Consider the following 17,768-nt stretch of genomic DNA (forward strand, 5'->3'; position numbering starts at 1 on the left):
GCAACAGACAAACAAAGCAAGAGACAGAGGTAGAGTTTGTGAACAACTTCTTAAACTCTGGACTTGATCTCACTCATTTTCACTCTTCATACAATAATTTGACAAAATGAAGGAAAATATGTGTTGGTTGCAGACATATTATATAAGCAAATGTACTCTTCATAACTTTAATAAGTTCTGAAATATTCTACATTTTCCCGTTTCCTCATTCAAATGATTGGCAATTTAAAAACCAAATCCTTTGCACACTCTTCAGTTTAACCTTCAGTTAGAAATGCCATGGTAACCAGAGGTGTAGTGGTAAAAAAAGAGGTGGGTAAACTAGAAATTCTGTGATCAGGTGGACCACGACGCGATCACCGATAAGGGGGGCCTCGGCCTACCGGTGTATCCTGAGGACATTGCTATAGTCATTTATCACTGGTGGTTCCCTCATAGGTCACACAACCAGTATTCAGTTCATATATTAATCAATGTTCTTGTTAAAAAGACTCAAGAAGGAATTATATGGTGCAAATCTATAAAGTTACTAAATGACAAAACAGAGACAACTACAATGTGTAAAATATTCACATTTAACAAGCTGGAATCAAAGACCTTTTAACTTTTGTCTTAAAAAAATACTCAAACCAATTCATCAATTATCAAAATAGATGGTGATTAGTTTTTAATAAATACACACAAAGTAAAAACTCCATGGATTTTCTCCATAAGAATTTAGATTATCAGCCATAATGTATAAACCATCCGAGGTAGAAACCCTCGGATAGGTGGTGATGGCTAGGTTTAGTAATAATGGGTCCAGTTCTAAACTAGTCGGACCAAGGTGAAAACAACGGCTCCACAACATTATCACATCATTTAGAAAGAAAAACTATTTACATATTAAACAAGTTAGACTAAAAGATGACATAAATACAGATAAAATATTGTGACACTATGCAGCATCTGAATATTTCAGGGTAGTTATTAGTGCTGCACGATATCAGGAAAATATGAGATATGCCTTAACGTTGAATATCTAGATAGTTACATAACCTGTGATAAATGAACAGATATATAAATGTAGCCAGAGAGTAATAGTGCAGAGAGTAGATAACCTGTTGGTGTCTGGCTAGATTGTTTTTAATTTTTAAATGTTGCGTTTTTTCTGGACACACACACTCCGCACTCTTGTTTACTAAAAACGCGGTGATCCGACCAATCAGCAGTCTGCAGGTTTCCACGTCACCTTTTGGTGTCGCCTCAGCTCGCTGGGAACCTCGACTGAGGTAGTACTAAAAAAAGTAAAATAAAAAAAAGTACGATAAAGGAAAAAGTCTGTTGACATGGCAACTGTTTTGTGCTGGTCTGAAAATGTATCTGATCTTTGACTCAAACCTGATCCAAACCGAGCCGTGAGCTTGGTGATCCATTGCAGCCCGACTACTAGACATGGAGTTTTATGCATGTTCATATCTCAATGTCGAGAGTCTTTATATAAAAATCCTAAAAGACATTTGTGAAAGCGTCTGTGAGCGTTCATTAATTGAGATTAGATTCCTGGTCTCTTCAGTCTGGAGTAACCTCTTCCTTCACTCACCTCTCCTCTTCCTCTTGCTCCCTCGCTCCTCTGAGTCTCCCGAGGCCTCCCTGACACTTTTTCCTCTTGCCTCCTCCTCCTCCTCCTCCTCCTCCTCTCCTGGTGTCTCTGCAGGTACTCGGTGATACATCCAGGTCAGGTGGTCTTGCGCTCCCATGTGTTCTCCTCACTGGAAAGGTGAGTGCAGACAGAAGAAACATCTCCTCACACTTTGTTTTTTATAGGAAATACATTCTCACTCTAGCTGCTAGTTTGGATTATTCCTTTTATCTGTGCCCATGGTGATAGGTTATTTGCGGGTGTGTGGTGTGTGTGTGTGTTGTTGGTGTGTGTTGTGTGTGGTGTGTGGTGTGTGTGTGTGTGTGTGTATATGGACCAAAATCACCAATTATTAATATTCTGGACTCCTCCTTACTCTGAAAACCCCTTCCATTTCAGCAGAAACTCTACTCTTCCCTTCACCACTCTGCGGTCCAAAACCTTCTCCACCACATACTCCTCCTCTTCCTCCTTCACTGCTGCAGGCTCCTCCTCCTCTTCCTCCTTCACTGCTGCAGGCTCCTCCTCCTCTTCCTCCTTCACTGCTGAAGGCTCCTCCTCTTCCTCCTTCACTGATACAGGCGCTCCTCCTCCTCTTCCTCCTTCATTGCTGCAGGCTGGAAATCATAAACCCTCTTTGGCTGGAAATAAATATTCAAACGACTTCAGAGTCAAACATGAGCCGTCATACACCTGGGGACAATAGTTCAACTTATAATACATTCCTTTACTAATACTCTGGACAACTTTTAGGAGGAACTCCCTTTAGAGTTAAACAACATTTTAACATTAACAATCTGTCAGGATACGTTAAAAACCACAAAATAACTCATTACCAGGAATGGAAGCACCAGCACCCAGAACCACACACACACCCTATGCTAACTAGCATGTAGCTAGCAGGATTAGCTTGTACCTATGTTAATGTTAACTAGCATGTTAGTTAGCAGTAATTAGCCTGTGAGTATGTTAATGTTACTAGCATGTTAGTTAGCAGTAATAACGGTTCACATCTACGTCATCGAGCTCAGTTGGAGTCTGCGCAGTAACGCTCAGCATCACCGGGAAAGAGCTTCTAACAGACTTCCCTGGTCTCCATGGAAACAACGGGACCTGTTGGTCCATGTCTTTTACCTGTCTATGGTACCACCCCGATACACACCTGTTAGCTAGTTTTTCCACTGCTGGTACAGCTCGACTTGTCTCAACTCTACTCTACGCATTTCGCGTCCTTTTTCCATTGCAGATTGAGCAACGCTTCAGCGTGGGCTGGTCACCATAGCTACGCGTGATGACGTAATTTTTCAACGTGAATCACAACAACACGTCGGCTAGTTTGCCACAGCCAGAACATTTTCTTTGTTTCTAAAGAAGCTGAAGGAAGCAACAAAAATCTGAAAAAGAATTCCGACGGAGTTGACGTTTGTTCGCCGACACAAAAGAGTAAGTTAAGTTTCCGGTAACGTTAGCTAACATCTGCATGTGTTCAGGTCCCAGTCAGTATTTACTATACGCTAAATAAAGTACAGGAACTTTAGTAACCATGGTTACACACCACAACATGTCTGCTGTTTGTGTTTCAGATCATTCACGCTTTGTGAAATCGCCGCCGCAGACCGTCCGGTGGGCGTTCGATGCACGATCTCTGGTTCTGGTTCTGATCTCTGGTTCTGATCTCTGGTTCTGGTTCTGGTTCTGATCTCTGGTTCTGGTTCTGATCTCTGGTTCTGGTCTCTGGTTCTGGTTCTGGTTCTGATCTCTGGTTCTGGTTCTGGTTCTGATCTCTGGTTCTGGTTCTGATCTGCGGTGGTTCGTATAATTTTTATGAGAGTCTGGTTTATGACAACGACTGGGATGCATCTGGGACAGCAGAGCGGGGGGGGGGGGGGGTGAGACGCCGTTACAGGGTGCAGAGGAAGAAGACCAGGATGTACAGGAGGGTTTGATGCGCTACTTGAAAAGCTAAATAAAAACTTTTCTTTGATATGTTGTCTTGTTTTTTTAAAGGAACAGTGTGCAACATTGTAGACAACATGCAAAAGCCCCTAACAGCCCCTAACAGCCCCTAACAGCCCCTAGTAGCCCCTAACAGCCCCTAGTAGCCCCTAACAGCCCCTAGTAGCCCCTAACAGCCCCTAGTAGCCCCTAACAGCCCCTAACAGCCCCTAGTAGCCCCTAACAGCCCCTAACAGCCCCTAGTAGCCCCTAATAGCCCCTAACAGCCCCTAGTAGCCCCTAATAGCCCCTAACAGCCCCTAGTAGCCCCTACAGCCCCTAGTAGCCCTAACAGCCCCTAACAGCCCCTAGTAGCCCCTAACAGCCCCTAACAGCCCCTAGTAGCCCCTAACAGCCCCTAGTAGCCCCTAACAGCCCCTAACAGCCCCTAGTAGCCCCTAACAGCCCCTAACACCCCTAGCAGCCCTAACAGCCCTAACAGCCCCTAGTAGCCCTAACAGCCCTAACAGCCCTAACAGCCCTTAATACTGAACAGCTGAACAGTGAGATAGTGCAGAGAGGAGATAATCTCTCGGTGTCTGGCTAGATTTTTTTTTTTTTTAAGGTTCTTGTTGCTAACAACGCGGTGATCCGACCAATCAGCGGTCTGCAGGTTCCTACGTCACCTTCTGGTGTCGCCTCAGCTCGCTGGGAACCTCGACTGAGGTAGTACTACATAAAGTACCTGGTAGCAGGTCCTTTATCTAGTACTACATAAAGTACCTGGTAGCAGGTCCTTTATCTAGTACTACATAAAGTACCTGGTAGCAGGTCCTTTATCTAGTACTACATAAAGTACCTGGTAGCAGGTCCTTTATCTAGTACTACATAAAGTACCTGGTAGCAGGTCCTTTATCTAGTACTACATAAAGTACCTGGTAGCAGGTCCCGGGGACTTCTTCTCTTAATGGAAAACCAAAAAAGGCGAGTAGAGTAGATACCACGCAGTGGGAAACCGCCATTAGCTAGCCGCGAGCTCTATTGTTTACCAAGCCCGTTTCCCGCGGTTCCAAACGCGGCTCTTTAGCTCGCCTTTCCCCATCATAACCTCCATAACTACCCCCCCACAGCTTCAGTCCCCCACACACACGGCAGAAGGAAACCGGCTGTTGTCATAGTTACCGAGTACCGACCTGGAAAGCAGAATTACGGCATCAGGGAGAGAGGAAACAAACCGCCATCCTCGTCTCCAAAGAGGAGGAAAGTGTCCGCCACCTGGCCCCGGGTTGTACCGATACCCGCACATTGGTTCCGCTTTCTTTGTTCCCCCGCACGTTAATATTGCTTACCAATAAAATATGAAATTCGTAGTAAACGCTACGCTGGTTATTATGTTATCCCTTAAGGGAGTATCACACATTCAAGCTGAAATAAATGTGGAGATATGCTGCTCTATACACGCTAAAAGTAGTGATTATTTACATGGAGTCTGGTGGCGATATGCTGCTCTATACACGCTAAAAGTAGTGATTATTTATATGGAGTCTGGTGGAGATATGCTGCTCTATACACGCTAAAAGTAGTGATTATTTACATGGAGTCTGGTGGAGATATGCTGCTCTATACATGCTAAAAGTAGTGATTATTTACATGGAGTCTGGTGGAGATATGCGGCTCTATACACGCTAAAAGTAGTGATTATTTACATGGAGTCTGGTGGAGAATGCTGCTCTATACACGCTAAAAGTAGTGATTATTTACATGGAGTCTGGTGGAGATATGCTGCTCTATATACGCTAAAGTAGTGATTATTTACATGGAGTCTGGTGGAGAAATGCTGCTATACACGCTAAAAGTAGTGATTATTTACATGGAGTCTGGTGGAGATATGCTGCTCTATACACGCTAAAAGTAGTGATTATTACATGGAGTCTGGTGGAGATATGCTGCTCTATACAGACTAAAAGTAGTGATTATTTACATGGAGTCTGGTGGGTTTGGTGATGGTGATTTCTGTTTCATGTTAAACTAAAAGGATCTTACTCTTTAACTAAAGGTCTATCTCTGTAGGGATCCATCCCATAATGTTGTCAGACTCTTAGAATAATAATCTGAGTCTGTCAGAGACAACAACAGAACCTTAGTGGACGGAAACTTTACCTTTTAATTAGGAGTGGAAACACAGACACAACAGAAGAATACATCATCAAATAATCAGCATGTGGCCTTGTTTTATTGAACTCTTTTGCATTAAGTTGTTCCACATTCCCCGACATTTAAAACAAGTCGATCATTGACGTTATCTACAAGTCAGATGAATAAATCAGCCGACCCCAACTCCCTACGGGCTGAGCTATTGCCCCCCCCCCCCCCCCCCCCCTAGTAGTTATACCTTTGATTTTGTGACTTTAATCATGACTTTGTGAGGTAAAATTACACGAGGAGACAGATCTGATCAGCTGGTCTTCAGTCAGTGTTTCTGTCCACAGGAGAGACTCTCAGTCCTGCAGAGGACACAGAGACACTGAGGAACCAGAGCCGACCCCAAACCCAGGATAGAGAGGCTGAGTGAATGTGGTGTTGAAGGTGTGGAGGTGGATCAGTGAGTCAGAGGAGACTGTGTAGAAGGACAGAGAGCCAGCAGGAACGTCCACATACACTGCTACTCTGTTAGAGACAGAGCAGGACGTGAGGACTGTTCTTCTCTTATTGTGACAGACAGAGTAACCACGTTCATCATAGCAGAACAGACTCCAGGAATGATCATTATATCCAAACACACAGTCATCACTGTTTCCTTTCCTTCTGATTCCTCTGTAACTCACTGATATATAAACATCTCCTCTCCTCTCGACCTCCCAGTAACAGCGACCAGTCAGACCATCTCTACACAGCAGCTGACGCCAGTAGTCAAATCTGTCTGGATGATCAGGATATGACTGATCCTTCTCCACATGTGTCACCTTCCTGTTGTTGTCAGACAGTTTGAGGTCACTGTGTACTGTGTTTGTGTCCAGTTCCAGTTCACAGACATCTGATGGAGAGAACAAGACACAATACAGCTGCAGGTTATCATCTGATCATTTATTAACAACTTTACTGACAAGAACTGAAAGAAGACCCTTCAAACGTTGATTTGATATCCAGCTGTGAGTGATGTTTAACAATCCAGTTCTACCAACATGAAGAGTTCCTGAACATGAGAGTAAACATGTCAACAATGTCCAGCTTCTGTCCTCGTGTTGACCGATGAGGACAGCTGATGATCCAAATCTAGAAACATCACTGAATAAGTCTCACTAATAAAACTGTCCCATCTTCTTCTACTGCAGCACAAAGCAGCTCTGAACCATCTGCTTTCTAAACTGCTATTAGCTGATGTTCAGTTATAGAAATACCAGTTTATGGATGAAAAATGAGGATTTATGGTATTTTTGTGTCTGTGGGGTATATCTGATACCAGGTCTCCCATCAGGGAGGAACTGGAAGATAAATCTACCTCAACTCACTTTATTCACCTTTTAAACATCTTTGGGACATTAATTATGCCGTGTTGTGATAATGGACTGTGAGTTTTATCAACGCTTGTTTATTAAAAACATCCAGAGAAGAAAACTGAAGGTTACTTGAACACAAGTTATGTGTGAATAAAAAAATAAAGAACCAAAGTTAGCTTTCTGTTGGCTCGACTGTTGATTCATGTATTTATGTATTTATTAGTTCTGTTGGATCAACGTGTTCAGTTTGTTCTGTTTGTGGATTTTAAATTAATTAATTAATTAATTAATTAAATCCTAACATCTTTTCAGAAAGGAAGAAAATATAACTTCATACTTCAGGCAAGAAAATCTAAAAATCAAGTGTGGGGACCTACACAAATACTGTTAAATAAATATAAATAAAGTATTTTATACAGTTAACTACATTAATACATGGTGTTTCAGTTCATTACAGGGTAAATACAATAAGCATTGTAAATAATAATCAATAATAATAATAATCAATAATCCTGCTTTAAACTCTGCTTTAAACTCTGCTGGGTCTTCTTCAGAGATGGGAAGTAACTTTGTACTCAAGTAGATTTTTCTGACATTTTTACTTTATCTTACTGTTTATTTTTGTGGCAACTTTTTACTTCCACTACTTACATTTTAACACAAATATCGGTACTTTCTACTCCTTGCATTTTATAAAATTGGCTCGTTACTTTAGTTTTGTACAAGAGGTTGTCATGTCGGGGAATAGCGCGAGCGGGTGCGCGCCACACGGAGAAAAAAGTGAGAGAAATGAAAAGGAGACCAGCTGTCTGGAGGATAATCAGCTGAGATTGTGTGTGTGCGTCTTTGAGAACTGGAAGTCGTATAACTGATATTGCACTTACTTGACGACTTGTTCACTTAAGCCTGTTATTGGTCTACAGTTATTCACATTTAAAGTAAATTAGTTAGTGATGTTGGTGTGTTCTTCACCTGTTAGCTAGGTTGCACGTTGATCTTAAGGGTGGAAACTTTCATTAAATATGGGAGTTTAAAGCAGTGTTGAAGACATTACATGTTTTTCACTTTTGAAATACCGATATAGCTCATAGTGAGTTAAGTAGTTCCACAGTGGAGGCACCGCGTTATTGGTTGTTGATTATTTCTTTATAGTTACCTATGCCGATAATAACAACATTCACTGGTAAAGGGAGATTTAGCCAATTCACCATAATAAGTAACCTCATCTCATATTATACTTCCAGCACCAGGAAGGGGTTAAACTAGTGTAACACACAGCTGAGTTCTCTTAGAGCAAACTTAAAACACACTCACACTTCCTCACACCAGGTCTCAGTCTCTGTGGTCCACCATGGTCCACCCTGCAGGAAGACACAAAGACACAATCCACTTCATACTCCAGGGCTGTGGGTAATTGAAGGTTTAACCATCACATTGTGAAATGAGACGGAGTGAGACTACGTGGACTCTGCAGCTTGTTCAAGTCAAAGTCAGGGCAATGCTGCTAAAGCTGTCACGGTGTGGTTACACCTTTCAGGTAGAAGTTAATGCCGTTGAGTTTTCTTATTTGTTGTTGTATTTTTCTATTTGCTGTTGTGATTTGCACTTCAGGGCCACCGTACTTTCCGGGCCTCTGACTTTTAATAAATATGTGTATTTGTGTTATAAGATTGAGAACCCCTGTAATATACCTTCACTTAGATCCTCCATTGAACACTAACCAGAGTTTCTCAGTTAGTGACACAAAATAAATAAAATGAAGTCTTGGTCCGTCCATACCTGAGAGTGTCCAGTCTGCAGTCTGGATCCTCCAGTAAAGCAGAAAGCCGCTTCACTCCTGAGTCTCCTGGATGATTGTAGCTCAGGTCCAGCACTCTCAGATGGGAGGGGTTGAAGCTCAGAGCTGAGGCCAGAGAAGTACAGCCTTCCTCTGAGATCATACAGAATGAGAGACTACACACACACACACACACACACACACACACACACACACACACGGTTGGTCATGACAATTCAGGTACGACTTGGGCCATCTCCCGGGTGCAATACTTACCAATTACTTTGAGTGCTAGAAATGGGCGAGGCTTTACAGTCCAGCTGTACACAACCAGAACTAATGTTGTGTAGCTACTTGAAATTTTCATCATCCATTAAAGAGAGAGAGAAAGAGAAATAAACCACTTTTATAATTGTTTTGCAGTTATTAAATTCTAAAGCACAAATAAATAGATTGATTGCTTCGTTCTACTGTTGTTGAAGCTGCCTGTAAAAACCCAGCACAGTTAGTGAATCACTAATTTTAGGCTCAGAGCTGAATGCTAAATGTAGCTTATTTTGCATTGTGACACTATACTATTTCATATACTGTATTTTTAAGCAGCAGAAAGGCCTTAGAAGTTAAGTTTTTATTTTACTTGATTGTACATATTACTGTGAGAGAGACAAGGTATTGTAAGACATGTATTGTCAAACTTTTGTTAAAAATAACAATTTACACTTTACGATCCCAGTTTGTTAAAGAGCAGAACTCCAGATAACTGCTGTGGGCTTCTATGTCTCTGTCTGTGATGTGGACATGTCTATCCTGATTCGGTCTGGTTTCCCCATATGCAGATGCAGATCCACATACACAACGTAGTGAGACTGTCACAAAGGGGACCGTCACATCGGCTTGAGTCTTCCTCAGCCGAGCTGCAGCCAGACAACTCTGACTGGCTTTTAGTCGTTGCAGAGAGTTTCACAAAATAACAAAGGGCAGGACAGCCAGCTGGCCTTCTTGTTGTGGGACTATTAAGTAATATTAGCTGGCTTGCTATGTCTTGTGTCTTTGGTTCTGTTAGCAGAGTTGTTGACCCACTAGATTTAGATTAGAAGTAATGTAATCATAACAAATGCACTTTTAGAGGTGTCAATATTTATGACAACAGTGTAGAAGTAAATTACTGTGAAACTGTAGGGACAAAAATCGAAAAATCTATGAATTACACAAAGTTGCTATAAATTTACTCAGGTTGACAGAGAAATTCATTTTTATTTCATATTTCTCTGTAGTAGTGTCTTAAAATATTATAACTTTCATGCTTATTATATATATTCATATCTTGCTTGTCATATATTCTTACATGCTTATTATATTTTATAATCTTATATGCACATTTAACAATACTGTGTTTCTCTTTGCTCTCCCTCTTTTTCTGTGTTGCTGCTGTTTCTTACAAGAGGTCGTAAATGTCTCACTGTTGTATATCACAAGCAGTAAATATCTTAGCTTTGGAGGTCACTCAGAGTACACTTCGCCCTAGCGACCTGCACTTTGCCCTGGTTTTTCTCAACGTAGGCATAGCCCAAATAACAGATGTCCTTGTTTCAACAATTGTGAATAAAGAGACAGAGCTGCAAAGAAATCGCTGAAGTTCCACCAGAGCCTTGCTGCAGATAGGAGGCTCTTCACGTGACCTTCCCTCTTGCAATTGTCTATCAAACTGCTAATTTGCCGTCTGAGTCTCTTTTCTTGCTTGACCGTGTTTATTTAGTAAGTTAAATTGTTATTTACTGACACAAGTCCTAACTGAACACCAACCTGAGAGTTTCCAGTCTGCAGTGTGGACTCTTCAATCCAGAGGACAGATGCTTCCCTCCTGAATCCTGCAGGTCATTGTTACTCAGGTCCAGGTCTCTCAGACTAGAGGACTGAGAGTTGAGAACTGAGGACAGAGCTTCACAGCTTCTCTCTGATAGGTTACAACCACTCAGTCTGAAAGGGATTCGATAAAAAGTCAATCCAATATAAAGCATAGGAAGAAAATAACCGCTCAGAGGGTAATACTCTTTATTTAACTGAACACCAACCTGAGAGTTTCCAGTCTGCAGTGTGGACTCTTCAGTCCAGGAGACATCAGCTCCACTCCTGAATCCTGCAGGTCGTTGTTACTCAGGTCCAGCTCTCTCAGACTAGAGGACTGGGAGCTGAGAACTGAGGACAGAGCTTCACAGCTTCTCTCTGACAGCTTACAGCCACTTAACCTAAAACAGATTTGATAGAAGGGCCATCCAATAATTAATATATGAAGAAATTAACAATGTCAAGCAGTTTTTCCCAAACATATTATTTTGTGGTGGTGAGCCACAGAATTAATACTACAGCCCCGCTGTATCTTCTCTCTGTCTGCCGGCAAATGCAGTGGAACTTCCTGCCGAAATCATCATACAGGTCCTTCTGGACTACGTGGAAGATCCTCCCTATCACCACTCTGTCTTTGGCTGGTCCCATCTGGATCAGCGGGGACCGGCATAGCACTGAGGTAAAGCAGTGTTCCTGCCCGGGGGAAGAGACGCTGCCACTGGAGCTCAGATTATATGAATACAATGTTGTCAGTGTGTTATTGTTGGAGTCCTGATCCGAGTCTTACCAAACAAGCGATTGCGCCTGCTTTAGAAAGTTAACTAGTCTCCAGTTTTCAGTAAAATGCAGTTGGGTTGTCAAGGTCAAAATACTACGTAGCAGCTGTTAATCAAATAAACTTATTATAGATTATGTTCTGTCATTTCAATCCAGATGAGTATTGAAAAGTATTTTCTGTGACTGAAAAGGCACGTGTTGAGGATGAGGACCAGCAAGTCTGAAACAGAGCTGAACAGTCCAACTAGTGTAATTAGTTATGTTATTAATTTGTTTACAATATTTTCAGCCTTCAACCAATGCTGCTCAAGGAAAAAAAACAGGGTCAGGGAAGGAAAGAGATAGATTTGTTTGGCATTGAAGAAAGAGTACTAGAGGAGAAGAGCATCCAAAAGCGTGTCCTCCTCATTTTTTGATGCGTAATTACGGAAATAGGTATTCCCCCCCACCCCCTGGTCGAACACCGCGCACCACATATTGTTTTGTAAAATGTGGGAAACACTGTTAAGGTTCATTTTCAAATAGCTGAACACCAACCTGAGAGTTTCCAGTCTGCAGTGTGGACTCTTCAATCCAGAGGACAGATGCTCCACTCCTGAATCCTGCAGGTTGTTGTTACTCAGGTCCAGCTCTCTCAGACTAGAGGACTGGGAGCTGAGAACTGAGGACAGAGCTTCACAGCTTCTTTCTGACAGGTCACACCCACTCAGCCTGAAAAGGAATCAGCAATGCATAAGAATGCAGCTTCAAGCAAACATTTACAAATTATAACTAAAGCAAAACTGCATTTAATCTGAATAGTTGTGTGTGCACGTACAGAGCTTTGTTGGAGGCTTTGACCACTGGCAGCAGCCTCAGAAGAGCCTCCTCTGAAGCAGAGTATTTCTTCAGGTCAAACACGTCCAGATCTTCTTCTGATGACAGTAAGATGAAGACCAGAGCTGACCACTGAGCAGGAGACAGTTTATCTGTGAAGAGACTTCCTGATCTCAGGGACTGTTGGATCTGCTCCACTAGAGAACCATCATTCAGTTCATTCAGACAGTGGAACAGATTGATGCTTCTCTCTGCAGACAGATTCTCACTGATCTTCGTCTTGATGTACTTGACTGTTTCCTTTTTGGTCTTTGAGCTACTTCCTGTCTGTGTCATAAAACCTTGTAGGTGTCTCTGATTGGTCTGCAGTGAAATACCCAGGAGGAAGCGGAGGAACAAGTCCAGGTGTCCATTTGGACTCTGTAAGGCCTTGTCCACAGCACTCTGATGGAGATGTTTTAGTTGAAGGGTTTCTCTGAAGACTTTAGATAGCCAGGAGGTTGTTCGTTCTTCTGCCAGCAGGTTGACTCCAGAGTTGGTGAAGGTCAGATGGACATGAAGAGCAGCCAGGAACTCCTGAACACTCAGATGGACGAAGCAGAACACCTTGTCCTGGTACAGTCCACTCTCCTCTTTAAAGATCTGTGTGAACACTCCTGAGTACACTGATGCTGCTCTGATATCGATGCCACACTCTGTCAGGTCTGATTCATAGAAGATCAGGTTGCCTTTCTGCAGCTGCTCAAAAGCCAGTTTTCCCAGAGACTCAATCATCTTCCTGGTCTCTGGACTCCAGTGTTGATCTATCTCAGATTTCCCATGATATTTAATGTTCAATTTGGACTGAACCACCAGGAAGTGGATGTACATCTCAGTCAGGGTCTTGGGCAGCTGTCCTGCCTCTCTGGTCTCCCACACCTTCTCCAGAACTGTAGCAGTGATCCAGCAGAAGACTGGGATGTGGCACATGATGTGGAGGCTTCGTGATGTCTTGATGTGGGAGATGATTCTGCTGGCCTGCTTCTTGTCTCTGTATCTCTTACTGAAATAATCCTCCTTCTGTGGGTCAGTGAACCCTCTGACCTCTGTCACCATGTCAACATACTCAGCAGGGATCTGATTGGCTGCTGCAGGTCGGGTGGTTATCCAGAGGCGAGCAGAGGGAAGCAGATTCCCCCTGATGAGGTTTGTCAGCAGCACACCCACTGAGGTGGACTCTGTAACATCAGTCAGGATCTCAGTGTTGAGGAAGTCCAGAGGAAGTCGACACTCATCCAGACCGTCAAAGATGAAGACCACCTGGACCTCTTCAAACCTGCTGATTCCTGCTTCTTTGGTTTCACTAAAGAAGTGATCAACAAGTTCTACCAAGCTGAACTTTCTCTCTTTCAGCACATTCAGCTCTCTGAAGGTGAATGGGGATATGACTGGATGTCCTGGTTGGCTTTGCCTTCAGCCCAGTCCAGAGTGAACTTCTGTGTTAAGACTGTTTTCCCGATGCCAGCCACTCCCTTTGTCATCACGGTTCTGATTGGTTCATCTCTCCAGGTGGGGCTTTAAAGATGTCTTCACATCTGATTATTGTTTCTGGTCTGTCTGGTTCCTGGATGCTGTATCAATCTGTCTGACCTCATGTTCTTCATTGACCCCTGCAGCCCCTCCCTCCATGATGTAGATCTCTGTGAACATCTGATGCAGAACGGTTGGGTTTCCTGCTTTAGCAATCCCCTCAAACACACACTGGAACTTTATCTTCTGGTTAGTCTTGAGTTTACGCTGACAAACTCCAGAATGACTTCCTGAATGAACACACAACAAGAAAAAATCAATAAGTCAAAGAACATATTTCAACATTCAAATAATAAGTATATATTTTAATGCATTTTTTTTTAAAATGTGTTAAAATCCTCTTACTGCTCTGCAGACGGTCAGCCAGCTCCTCCTGCTTCATTCTCCTCAGGAAGTGCAGTGTGATCTTCAGAAATGCTTCTCTGCTCCTCTTCTGCTCTTCATCCTCACCCTCCAAAACCTCCTCATCCTCCCTCTGACTCTCTAAGCATTCTGGGTAATCTGGACATAGAACCTTCTGAATCTTCTTCAGCTCGTTCTTTATAAAAGTGACAATGTTCTCCTCCAGCAGCTGGACCAGAATGATAAAGTCAACATTTAGTTTAAAGAACTCAACATGTGATTCATCTCTCAGTCTGAAGGCCTGCTGGTTTGAAAAGAGCAGCATGGAGACTACTGGGATCTGGATGGTAGTTCATCATTTAATCTGTAGATAATAATGAAAATATTCTTTTAATATGTACACACCATAAATATGGAGTCCAGGTCTGTTTGCTGCTGCAGGTCAGACTGACCACCGAGGCCCTCTGAGCTCTCCTGGTGAACTCTGTAGAGAAAACATCAAGTTTAAGAACATTTAATGATCTGTGAACAGTCCTGATGATGACAACATGGCAACTGTGGCTCTTGAGGAGTGTTATGTGGTTCAGGACTAGGATTGGGTATCGTTTGGGTATCTTCATCAGTGCTGTGGTCTAAGAAGTCGAGACTAAGTGCAAAGAGACAATACGGGATTAATGTGGACTCTAACTACCAGGGCTCCAACACCAGAACATGTGGTCTGGACTAAGAACCATAACAGACTACAAGATGAAACCTGCAGTGCTCAGGTGACCTGGACCTGATGGCCAAGCTCTTAAGGTGTCAGCAGATCAACTGTAAGATGTCTTATGAGTATGGAGCAGGAGGAACCAGCACAGATACAGTGGAAGGTACAAGTCCAGTGTGCAGGGGTCTCATTTGTAAACTGGCGTACGAACCAAACAGAGCTAAAACTATGCGTACACTACTTCCCACGCAAAGGTTGAGTTATAAAAAACTAACTTGACAGGAGAACATGCGGTCCTCCACGCAAACTCTGACCCGTGCGTACGTTTTGGAGACGATGGGGACAGATGGTGAGGATGGGGACAGATGGTGAGGACGTGGACAGATGGTGAGGATGTGGACGATGTCAGACTGCAGAAAGTGGGAGTAATGAATACTCATAATATTTTAAAGTATTGATGCCTCACACATGTTTTCTCTCCATGTCTTCCACGTTATCATGAAGAAAAATCCTGCAGTGTTATCTGCGCTTGTACTGGATGATAATTGTTCTATAAACACCTTGTAAAATAAAACTCAGCCAAATTGAGTTGTTAATGTCTAATCGCCGCTGTCTCACCGTCACATTGTCCTCTACGGAGCACAGAAGGAGGAGACGGCCGACGCCATGGAAGACAGGATAGCATCACACACCCTAGCATCAGATAACGCAGAACACACTGGAAATAACTATCTGTCTTTAAAACTGGGAACATATAATCAAATGTCAGAGTGGGAAATACAGCCGCTAAGCTCTCGCACATCGTTCCACTTAATGTCCTCGTTATGGGTCTGACCTCTAATACTGTTGGTGACAACACCTGCAGGAAGATGTGTTTGCCTTTTACACCTTCGTCTTCAAACTGTATCTCTCTGGGGGGGGGGGGGGGGGGGGGGGTAGTAGAGTTCATGCTGTGCTTTTGGCAAGGTGTTAACAATCACAAATTGTTTGGGCGTGCGTTCACTTTTAGTACAGATCCTACACACAGTTTTATAAATGAGACCCCAGGACTGGATGACTTAGTGATGGGTTGTTTTGGTTCTTTTGTAGTTTTATTATTGCTACTGTTACAATTACTTCTAAAAAACAGGTTCTGATCTGGTTTATTGGCATTTCTTTAAACCAATGACAATTGTCTTAAGCGGCCCTGATCTGTCTGGTGGTCCTGTTATCAATGGGCATCAGATTAAAACCACATTTTGTGGCATCACCAAACCTAGACCATGAAGCTCTGAGAGAGTCAGATAATAAAGTTATATATTCTTACCTTTCATCAACAGCTTGTCCATCTTTAAAGTTCAAAGGACAACCTATAGACCGGTCACTCTTCATGGACACACAGCTGGGTCCAGGTCCAGGTTCAGGTCTTTTCTGCAGACTAATGAAAAGTAGTTGAAGTTGAAGTTAATACTTTTAACTAATTACATTAATGAATTTGCCCTGTTTTATTAATGATATATAAGTTTTTTGAGTTGAAAGGTTCACTTTTAAATTCTTACCTTCCATCAACACCTTGTCCATCTTTAAAGTTAATAAGACGACCCGTAGACCAGTCACTCTTCATGGACACACAGCTGGGTCCAGGTCCAGGTTTCTGCTGCTGCGTCCTGATACAAACAAAGACCGTGGATGAGTTCCTATTCACCAAAATGTAATGTGATGAAAGATGGCGTCTGATCTCAGTAGATAAGCAGTGGTTGTCTCTTTGCTGCGTATTCCAGTAAGAAGTTCTTATTAACTAGATATTGAGAGGGAATCCTGATGGAGGAGTGATGTGAGTGCTGAGCTCTAACATGGAGAAGAGTCCATCATCATCTCACCTCTGAGCTTTGGTCTGGCTGTCATGGTCCCCCCACAGAGTGGTTTTAGAGGGAGGGGGTCCCTCCTCTCTGTCCTCACACTGACTCATAGCAGAGTCCACACCTGCTGGGAGACATCACCTCTGTTACTATGACAACCTTTTCATCACAGGACACATTAGTCTCTCATTCCTCTCCAACATGTCCCAGATGCTGTAGAAAACAGTGATCAGCTGATCTTTCCTTCAGACACACACAAACCAAGTCGGTCTCAGTAGTTGGAAGATGGCTGTGGTTTAAATATAATGCATCATGGATCTAAGTTATTGGACAAGTTCTGACACATCCTTCATTTTTCACTGATGATTTAAGGTCCCCCATCAGATGATGGAGTTCTACTATCTGTCCACTAGATGGAGCTAACTGACCATCTAATGAGCTAAAGATCAGCAACATCTACTCTGCTGTTATGTATCCTAATATCTAGGGCTGAGGGGAAGTGGAACAGATAATGAATGTAGCTGATTCTGTAAAACAAGAAGCTGTTACATAATGTCTAGGGCTTAGAGGAAATGGAAGAAGAACTAATGACTGTATCTGATAAGGCCCGTCAAAGACCCTAAGCTCTGTCAAATCTGACTCCACAATTCATTAATAATTCCCGCATCTCCTTTTATCGGATTTACGTTTGTCAGAACACATGGTTTCAGCATTTAAGTTACATAACACAACTTTCCTGGACTAATATGGTGATCATGCTTTCTGTGTATCTTGGACTATGGCGTACACACACACACACACACACACACACACAATATTATAATGAGAGTAAAGCTTACACAAAACACATTCCTTTATATGGAACTCCCAGTTTGAACTGACTAACTAAATGTCGGCCTCTACATCGACAGAGAAAAGGAACGTGCCCTCCATTTCTCATGACTACATAGACTTTAATACTAAGATTCACACATCTAGACTTTCTACAGCTTTTACTTTGATACACTAAATACATTTAGCTCATAATACTTGTGTACTTTTAACT

The 17,768-nt window shown here is 42.6% G+C and overlaps 1 protein-coding gene across 1 annotated transcript; it reads right to left on the minus strand.

The window, feature by feature from the left end:
- Positions 1 to 5,999: 5,999 nt before the first annotated feature.
- LOC116679014 (NLR family CARD domain-containing protein 3-like) lies at positions 6,000 to 17,186 on the minus strand. Its single transcript, XM_032508760.1, is given in 15 exon segments — positions 6,000 to 6,590; positions 8,368 to 8,414; positions 8,833 to 9,006; positions 10,634 to 10,807; positions 10,903 to 11,076; positions 11,990 to 12,163; positions 12,270 to 13,698; positions 13,701 to 13,811; positions 13,814 to 13,867; positions 13,870 to 14,067; positions 14,183 to 14,408; positions 14,585 to 14,663; positions 16,192 to 16,302; positions 16,424 to 16,531; positions 16,745 to 17,186. Coding segments are annotated over 15 exon segments (3,684 nt in total). The 5' UTR covers positions 16,834 to 17,186; the 3' UTR covers positions 6,000 to 6,054.
- Between the last annotated feature and the right edge of the window lie 582 nt (positions 17,187 to 17,768).

The sequence above is a fragment of the Etheostoma spectabile genome, unplaced genomic scaffold (assembly GCF_008692095.1).
Source record: "Etheostoma spectabile isolate EspeVRDwgs_2016 unplaced genomic scaffold, UIUC_Espe_1.0 scaffold00009152, whole genome shotgun sequence".
Classification (NCBI taxonomy): Eukaryota; Metazoa; Chordata; class Actinopteri; order Perciformes; family Percidae; genus Etheostoma; species Etheostoma spectabile.